At 35.7% G+C, this 9,612-nt stretch overlaps 1 protein-coding gene across 1 annotated transcript; it reads left to right on the top strand.

The window, feature by feature from the left end:
- The first annotated feature begins 717 nt into the window (after nucleotides 1-717).
- Nucleotides 718-2,472, top strand: LOC132314148 (disease resistance protein Roq1-like). The gene is made up of 2 exons (XM_059813044.1): nucleotides 718-1,214; nucleotides 2,304-2,472. The coding sequence occupies exons 1-2, from the start codon at nucleotides 718-720 to the stop codon at nucleotides 2,470-2,472; spliced, it is 666 nt and encodes a 221-aa protein (XP_059669027.1).
- Nucleotides 2,473-9,612: the final 7,140 nt, after the last annotated feature.

The following is a 9,612-nucleotide window of genomic DNA, read 5'->3' as shown; positions in this document are numbered from 1 at the left end:
AATTGATTTTCCTTAAAGCCATGAATAAACCAATGTATATGACATGGTTTATATAGAGTTTAGAATGACCTAATCCCTCTGAAAATAAGGTAAAAATTCATACATAGGATTTGGTACAATTCTAGACCAACTAGGAAACAATTTAGAATAAGGAAACTGAAGTTGGATAGCAAATAGGACATCTTAAACCGGTTCAAGGAAGCTGAACCGGTTCAAGGTTGGCAGACCTGAATGTTTGAATTCTTTCAGCCTTGTTTCATTCTACAATGTAATATCAGACCAATATGGTAAGTGTAGAATGTCCAACCTTGTTCATATTCCTTCCAAAAGTAGTGTTCTTACCCTTTTCTTCACAAACACTTCAAGTATGGTAAGTTTGAACTCCTTCCCAGTTTTGCAGTCCCTGTCGAACTTGTTAACTTGTAGAACAAGTAATCTAAATTACAACCCAATTTGGACTTGTTATGTCTACGATAATTGCCAAGAAATAAATTAATATCTCACATTAATATCTTACACAACTTCCACACATTTCTATAACCCAGAAAAAGATTGAAGTTTTATAGAAAGTTCCCAGCAACTTCTTACCAAGAAAATTTGGAACGAAATTGCTTGGATATGATTCTTAGCCAACAATTATAGAATAGAGGGGGAGAGATATTTCTAAGTATCATAATCACATCGAAAAATTTTGCATTCACAAATTAGAAAGCCTCAATGGATGCATCTCCTTCTTCTTCTTCTTATTTGCCTCAATGGAATTGTGATGTCTTATTGAGTTTTAGAGGTGAAGATACCTGCAAGAAATTTGTGGACCATCTCTATATGGCTCTGCAACAGAAAGGAATTCACACCTTCAAAGATGATGAGAAACTTCAGAGAGGAAAATCGATTGCTTCTGAGCTCCTCAAGGCAATTAAAGAATCGAAATTTGCAATAATCATTTTTTCAAAAAACTACGCATCCTCCTCATGGTGTTTGGATGAACTTGTAGAGATTATTAAATACAGGAATAAAGTGGGACAAAAAATTTTGCCAATTTTCTACAATGTCGATCTGTCACAAGTACGGAAACAAAATGAAAGTTTTGCAGAAGCATTTGCCAAACATGAGGAAAATTTTGGAGACGACATGGAAAAGGTTCAAAAGTGGACGGCAGCTTTGGTAGAGGCAGCATATTTAAGCGGGTGGGATTTGAACGATGTAGCAAATGGGTAATAACTAACTCAACAAATTTTATTCTTCTTCTATATTACCGTATGAAATATGTGCAATAGTTTAACTAAACAACTTTGGTTGCAATACTTAATTAGAAGCAAACATGAAGCACAATTTATATTTTCAATTAGCATTCATTTTTATTGACAAAAATTGCAGAATATCTTATACTAAATTTTAATTGTTATTATTATTTTATATCTTGATAAATAAACACTCGCATTTTTGTTCTATGGAGTTAAAGCCTCAACCTCTCACTTTGGAAGGAGAGAAGATATTATTGTCCTATTATCTCGTTCACTATATTTAAATTTTAAGTGAGTGTTTTAATCTTGAAATGAATATATAGGCTAGTTGCGGATTTATTGTTCGCACTCAATTGCGTATCTCCTTATTTTTCTATTTTTTTCTTTTTACGCCAAATTAGAATCAAACTAATCTGATTAAAGTCGAATATTTATTAAATAGAGTTATTATTAAGTTTTAGATGTTTCTTACCAAAAAGGGGAAAAAAATGTTATGTTTTCAAGTTTAATTGATAGGTGGGTTAAACTTCAGATTGCCATTCTAATTAAGTTTTTCATTTTGTTTTTGGGCTAATTTGGTTCATAGAACAGTTAAGCAGCACTTAATTTGGTTCATAGAACAGTTAAGTGCTGCTGTTTTCAAATGTAAGTCCATAAATAAAAGACATGTTTGAACATGACTTTTTTTTTTCCTAGTTGTGTTTGAACATGACTTGTCTAAGAAAAGCAAAAAGAAAAAATAAGTATTAATTATCCATAATTAAAATAACTTTTATTTATTTGTGTACTTCGAATACGATTCTTATATCAATTGTATTGTAGTTTGAAGTGAATTTTAGAGGGTTGGATTGAAAATTAATACTTCCCAAACTGCCAGAACTCAATTTCTTTTATCATTTTATCCTTTATCTCATTAAAGTAGAAATGATTACATTTGCGAATTTGGGTAATGAACGTTCATTTTGATTTTGGATTGAACAGTTTATTATTTACCCATTAAAAAAATATAAAAAAAATTATGACTCGCTAGTTCTTTTTAATGTACTTTGTATTTCATAGGCATGAGGCGAAATTTATCCAAAAAATTGTTCAAGAGATTATAAAAAAATTGGATCATATACCTTTATATGTTGCCAAGTATGAAGTGGTGATAGATTCTCGTGTCAACAAAGTGATTGCTTTGCTAAATAATGGGTCAAAGGATGCGATTCTTGTGTCAAGAAAGTGATTGCTTTGCTAAATAATGGGTCAAAGGATGTGTGCACTGTGGGAATTTGTGGAATTGGGGGAATAGGAAAGACAACCATAACAAAAGTTGTCTTCAATCAAATATTTAATCAATTTGAAGGTTGTCGTTTCCTTAGTGATGTGAAAAAAGTTTCAGAACAACATAACGGTCTAACTAATCTGCAACAACTCTTGAATGACACCCTAATGGAAGAAGGTATAAAGATGTCTAATGTTGACTACGGGATCAATGTGATAAAGAAAAGATTATGTTACAAGAAGGTCCTGGTAGTTCTTGACAATGCGGATAGTTTGAAGCAATTGGAAAGTTTAGTTGGAGCAAATGATTGGTTTGGTTTTGGAAGTAAGATCATTGTAATAACCAGAAATGAACGTTTATTGGTGGAGCATAAAGTAGATGAAATGTACAAGGTTGAGTTGTTGAATGATGATGAAGCTCTACGACTTTTTAGTTGGTATGCTTTCACTAACAACCAACCCCTTGGAGGATTATTTGGAACTCTCACGAAGTGTGATAAGAGTTTATTTATACAATTATTTACATATGAATAGTATTATCGGATTTTATTGAAATTGATTGATTTCTTTCACTGCTTGTTTACTTTCTCATTTCTAGAGAAGTTAAAATACCTTGATCTCGGTCACTCCTTAAATTTGTGTAAAATTCCTGACTTGTCTAGTCTCCCATATCTTGAGGAATTACATCTTGAAGGATGTAAAAATCTAATTGAGTTCCACAATTCGATTGGAGTTCACGAGAGGCTTGTTAGATTAGATCTGCAGGATTGTACAAATCTGAGGAGTCTCACAAAAAGCATCAAGTTGGAAAAGCTAGAATATTTGAATCTATCAGTATGCTTAAAACTTGAGAAGTTTCTGAAGATTCAAGGGCATATGAATAGTTTGCGGCAACTTAATTTGGAGAAAACAGTAATAAAAGATTTTCCTTCATCAATTGAGCTTCTTGAAGCGCTTAAGTATTTAAGGGTAGGTAATTGCCGAAAGCTTAAAGGGGTTCCAAGCAACATTTTTTCTAGAATGAAGGTTTTAAGAATCCTTTACATGGAAGGAACTGCTATAGAACTATTACCATCGTCCATTGTACACTTGTGTAACCTTAGAAGCCTTTAGCTAAGTGATTTACAAAAAGTGTCTCCCAAAATGCCAAATTCATTGGTGCCATTTTTATTGGTGCAAAAGAGAACTCCTCCTGCTTCAACTAATTATTTGCAACTAGAACTGCTCTCCGTTTTGAGCACTTTATCTCATTTAAATTTAAGTGGAAGCAATTTCTCTATCATACCAACAAGCCTCATTCAACTCAAATGTCTGGAAAGCCTTCATTTGGAAGATTGCACAAGCCTTCGAACGTTGACTTCATTTCCGTCATCTTTAAATTATGTGAATGCACATGGCTGCAAATCATTGGAACAGTATTGGATTCCACCAAGTGGAATTGGTCCAAACAAATTGCGAATTAACATTCACTGAGTGTTACAAATTGGTTATGGATGAGATGGATAACAAGCCAAATATATCATCACAAACTCAGCTTCAGGTTAATTACTTTACCTCTCTCTTTATCTCTCTATCTACATATATATATGTGTATTCAAAACTTGGGGATCTTTATTGTGTTCGTGCATGGAACAGGGAATTCGATGGATCATTTTTCCTGGAAGCGAGATTCCGCAATGGTTTAGGTATAAGAGTGAAGTTGAGGGGTCTTCTTTCTCTTTTGTGGTAGATCATCTATCTTCTTAGAATAATGTCAAAGGAATTACAACCTGTGCTGTTTTGGAAATTCAGGAAATTGAGTTTGGATTTGATCTCAAAATCAACGGTTATGGCGTGAACTGGATGGTGGACGGAGAGAGTTATTCGTATGAGAGGTGTAAAGGCAATCACGTTATTTTGACGAAGGTAACTGAATATTATGATGAGTTGTCTAAAGAAAAACAACCAATTAAAAATTTGATGAAGAAGAGACCAAACCTCAGTCCAGGCCCTCCCAATATTTGTGATGATGACAGCTGTTACATTCAGGCTTTATCATTTGAATACATACGTGAAGGTGAAGGTGAAGTTGAAGATGACAGTTGTTACATTCGTTTCACTAGACAAGAAACCAAGGTGAAAAAAATGGGTATCCATCTAATTATGGAGGAGCATAGGTGAAGGTGAGTAGACCCACCTAATAATTATCTCTCTTTATAGGTGAAGGTGAACATTTTGAACTATCATATTTTTCATATATAATGTTCATATATACAGCAATTAGTTAATTTATTTATTTGATTGTTGCAATTTTGTAGGTTAACACAGAGAAATCCTAGAAGACATTTGTTTGTTTGTGGAGCACCATCCTAGCATTAAGAGGCAAAGAAAGGATAATTTGGATACTTTTGATTGTCATTTTTGTATGCAAGAAGAGCTCTGTCTGTTGTAATAACAATTTCAATTGTGATGTAAAATGTTTTGTTGGTACGTACCAAAATCATATATGGATTATAATTTCACATCAGACTCCTAAATTTTTTTTATTTATAATGATCACAGGTCATATTACAAATAATTTCTAGCTGTTGAAAAGGAAAGATTCGGTAGTAATACTATCAAATATTATATTGTAAATATAATATTTGGAGGATATTTGTTGTAAATAGAATATTGGTCAAATGCTGTAAATTAGGAAATTATTAATTAGGCCAGCTAGTTACTGTAATCAGTTTTTTGATTTTGTGCGTATATTCTCTCCTGTAAAGAGAACCCGTGTAAACTTGTGAATTGTGAGCTAATACAGAAAAAATGTTTATTTTATATTTCTTTCCTATCAAGTTAATATGGTATCAGAGCCACCCTTAGAAAGAAAAAAAAAAAAAAAACCCTTAATTTTCTTTTCTGCACAATTTCCTCGCTAATCAGCCATGTCTGATGTTTCCTCTATGTCAACTTCACCTGTCAAAACCTAAGCCCCAATTGCCAATTCTTACTCAGTTCAGATCACCAATATTCGCCTTAATGGTGCCAATTATTTATGGTGGTCCCAGTCCGTTTGGATGTACATCAGAGGGCGAGGAAAGATTGGGTACCTGATGGGAGACAAGAAGGCACCAGCATCGGAGGACCCAACATACGTGACCTAGGATGCAGAAAATTCAATGGTGATCTTGTGAACTCCATGGACGAGGATATTAGCTCCAACTATTGACTCGGTCCCAGATCTACGAATTGACTCTAAAACTTGGTGAGATTCGACAGAGAGAAGACTCGGTCACCAAGTATTTCAATTCATTGAAGTGCCTTTGGCAGGACATGGATCTGTTCAATGATTATGAATGGAAGTCCATTAAAGATGCCAATCACTACAAACGGACCGTGGAAGCTCATCGCATTTACAAATTCCTTGTTGGTCTTAATGTGGAATTTGATGAAGTACGGGGACGGATCATTGGCATGACTCCACTTCCTCCAGTTGGTGAGGTGTTTGCTGAGGTTTGAAGAGAAGAGAGCCGCAGACATGTAATGTTGGGGAAGAAGACTACAATGGAGCTATTGAGAGTTCTGCCTTTATTGTTGCTAAGACTGCTGCTAATAAAGCAGTCAATTTTCAATGAAAACTTGAAGAGAAGCCACGGGTCTGGTGCGACTTCTGCAACAAACCGCGCCATACTTGGGAGAATTGCTGGAAAATCCACTGAAAACCAGCAAATTGGAAGAGTAGCAAGCCTAGTGACAAAAATAGGTGTGCGGTTCCTACTCCCAATGAAGCGAAGATAAGTCCCTTAAGCAAGGAGTATATGGATCACCTTCTAAAGCTGCTGAAATTTAAATCCTCATCTGGTATTCCTAATGTTTTTCTTGCACAAACAGGTAGTGCACTTAATGCCCTTTCTTGTTGTTTAAATTCTACTCCATGAATCATTGATTCTAGAGACTCTGATCATATGACCAACCTTTCTAATCTTTTTAGCACTTACTCACCATGTTCTGGCCTTGAAAAAAATTAGAATTGCAGATGGTAGTTTCTCACCTATTGCAGGAAAAGGTTTGATAAAATTATCCGAGAATTTAGATCTTAAATCTGTTCTCCATGTCCCTAAACTAGCCTGTAACCTTTTGTCTATGAGTAAACTAACCAAAGAATCTAATTGTTGTGTAATTTTCTGTGATTCTTACTGTGAATTTTAGGACTGGAGCTTAGGGAAGAAGATTGGCAGTGCTAAGATAATAGATGGACTTTACTACTTTGATGGGGACTTCTCCGGTAATAAAAAGGCTCAAGGCCTTAGTAGTGTTAGTTCTAACTCTGTTTATGAACAAATAATGTTTTGGCATTTAAGACTAGGACATCCTAGCTTTCCATATCTTAAACATTTGTTTGCTACTTTATTTAAAGGTTTGGATTGTTCATTATTTTATTGTGAAAGTTATTGCTTATTTAAGAGTCATCGTACTACTTATTTGCCAAAACCTTATACAAAACCATTTTATTTAATACATAGTGATGGTTGGGGACCTTCAAGAGTCACTATTATCTCTAGGGAAAAATGGTCTGTTATAGATGATCATACCCGTTTATGTTGGGTTTATTTGATGAATGAAAAGTCTGAGGTTGAAATTTTTTTTAAGAATTTTTACAGAATGGTTGAAACTCAGTTTCAAGCAAAAATTAGCAATTTTCACATCGATAATGGAGCCGAGTATTTTAATAAAATTTTGGGGAGCTTTTTGAAAGAAAATGGTATCTATCATCAGTCTACTTGTGTGGATACCCCTCAACAAAACGGATTTGCTGAAAGAAAAAATAAATTTAAGGAATAACAGTAGAATAAGGTGAAGTAGTCAAAATCACATTTGGTAAGGGAGTAGGAGATAAATCCTAAAAATTTTCTTCCATCACCTCATTCTCCCCCTGAAGAGAATTTTTGTGAAAGTAGGATTTATTTTCAAAGAAAGAGACATCTATACTCACATAAAATTTTCTTGTTTGGGGATTATAACACTTATATCCCTTTTTGATTAGAAGCATACCCTATGAAAACACATTTTTTAGCTCGAGGATTAAGTTTGGATCGAGTATTATTGGGTATATGAATAAAAGCTATACAGCCAAAAACCTTTAGAGGTAAATCCGAGTATATCCTTTATAATGGAAAAACTTTCTTTAATCACGTATTTCTAAGGCAACATCGACACTTGTCCTCAAGACACTACTCGAATCAAACGCCTATAAAAACATCCGAGTACAGGACTCACATCACGTCACCTAACCATCCTCAAGCTTACAATTCACAACACACCCCTAGCCATCACCAATAGTACTAGACGTCGGAAACACAACCCCTATTTAGTAACTCGTGCCATCAAAACCACTCTCAAAACAAGCACCACCTAAAACCAATGATTTTATCTCCTTCCGTGGGACTGAGTTGACTAAATCAACCAACTTTTACCGATAAACTCTAATAACATAACAAACGACTCACAGGTCTATCAACCCACATACGTGCATAACTCCTAAATAGAGAAGAAGACTTGCGACAATCGATGTCCTTGCCAGGACTAGAACAAATAGAAAAGGTAATGAGCCCTGCACTCACCAAAGACTGACAACTCCTATCCGAATGCACTTGACACCCTGTCACACTTTGCTCACCAATCATCCAACCACAAATACCCAATTTCACCTGAGATGAACTAAAATCCTTACGCACAAGGAAAGGAACCAACTGGATACCCATACAGAACTACGAACTCAATTCTAGGCGACCTCGCCTCTAACGGACCGTCGTACATTATCAACATAGAAACCTCACATACGATACACCGCAACACCCATGCTAACCAAAAACCAATCAGATAAGAGCACCAACGCTCACGACACACTGACACTAGATCGATTACAACCCATCGGACACTGTATCCCATTCCATCTGGAAATCGTCACTCCCAGATAACAACCTCTAAGTCATAAAATGACACATTACTACTCATTCCATCTCTACCTTCCCAGGTAACACTACTTCGATCACCGTGCATACAAAACCTATGACCTCAGTCATAATAACTCACTGATTCTTTAAAAGAAAAAGGTGCCTATATGGCAACACTGTTCTCACTGGCTTAAAGACTAAGCTATCAACAATCGCCTTAACTAGTGTACAATCCTATCACATAACTGACAACACACAACAAACAACTCATAATCCCTAAACCATATTCGGATCATACCTCAAACCATTTTGCTTATCAGCACTAAACATCACCCTATAACTTCTCGACTACCATCATCCTTGAATGACACTCGAACCTCTCATCTTACTGGACCATCAAGCTATTACTAAACGATTAATCCTCAAACATCCTTAAGATAACACCATCATAACAAGAGAATAATCATCACTCTCGATACTCCCCCACAATGGTCACTATTTACCACTAGAAAAGAACCTCCATACGGCAATGCCATGCCGACAGATCCTCAAAGCAAAAATGAGCATAAAACCCAGAATGCTCAACACTCAACTATCTCCTCAAAACCATCTACAATGTAATCAATCACCAACGCTTAACCGGCCACCCTAACCACTCTTTCTAAGATAATATACATGCCTTAACAAAAAAGCTTCATACCCTAGGTTCAACATCACTACTTCCCTTCTTCCCCGTTCCTCAGAACCCCTTTGACCCCGACAAAAGTCAAATGGGGCTACCAACTACACCTACGGGATCACCCCCGTCCCAATCATTCTAATCATCAATATATCTCTTCGGATCCTCAAGTACTACCTCTCGATACTCCAGACGCAATATGAAATACAACCCGAGTTCATAGCTTCCAAATTCTAAAACATAATCCATTTTGTACACAATACCCACCATCTAACACCTTATCTGCAATCTACCAGCACTTCAATGACCCCATACTACCTGCTTTATCGCACAACCCTGCATTACACAACTAAAACTGACCACAATACCTCACCTCGAGGCTCTCTCGACAACCGTGACAACTTATAACCCCGCTCATCTGCCGAGCCATACAATCAACTCACCGAGAGTTAATTGCTCGCACACTCCTGTAGCTATCCGAAATATAAATTACTCATCGACAAAC

Source organism: Cornus florida, unplaced genomic scaffold, assembly GCF_030987335.1.
Source record: "Cornus florida cultivar Cherokee Brave unplaced genomic scaffold, ASM3098733v1 CherokeeBrave_3.0.0_Hap2_Chr06, whole genome shotgun sequence".
Taxonomy (NCBI): domain Eukaryota; kingdom Viridiplantae; phylum Streptophyta; class Magnoliopsida; order Cornales; family Cornaceae; genus Cornus; species Cornus florida.
This window is presented reverse-complemented; position numbering and strand designations above follow the sequence as displayed.

What these genes read in the sequence shown, in the direction of transcription:
- LOC132314148 (XM_059813044.1), top strand. Translation starts at nt 718, where the DNA reads ATGGATGCATCTCCTTCTTCTTCTTCTTATTTGCCTCAATGGAATTGT. An exon ending in TTGAACGATGTAGCAAATGG is followed by an intron (nt 1,215 to 2,303) that starts GTAATAACTAAC and finishes TGTATTTCATAG; the next exon opens with GCATGAGGCGAAATTTATCC.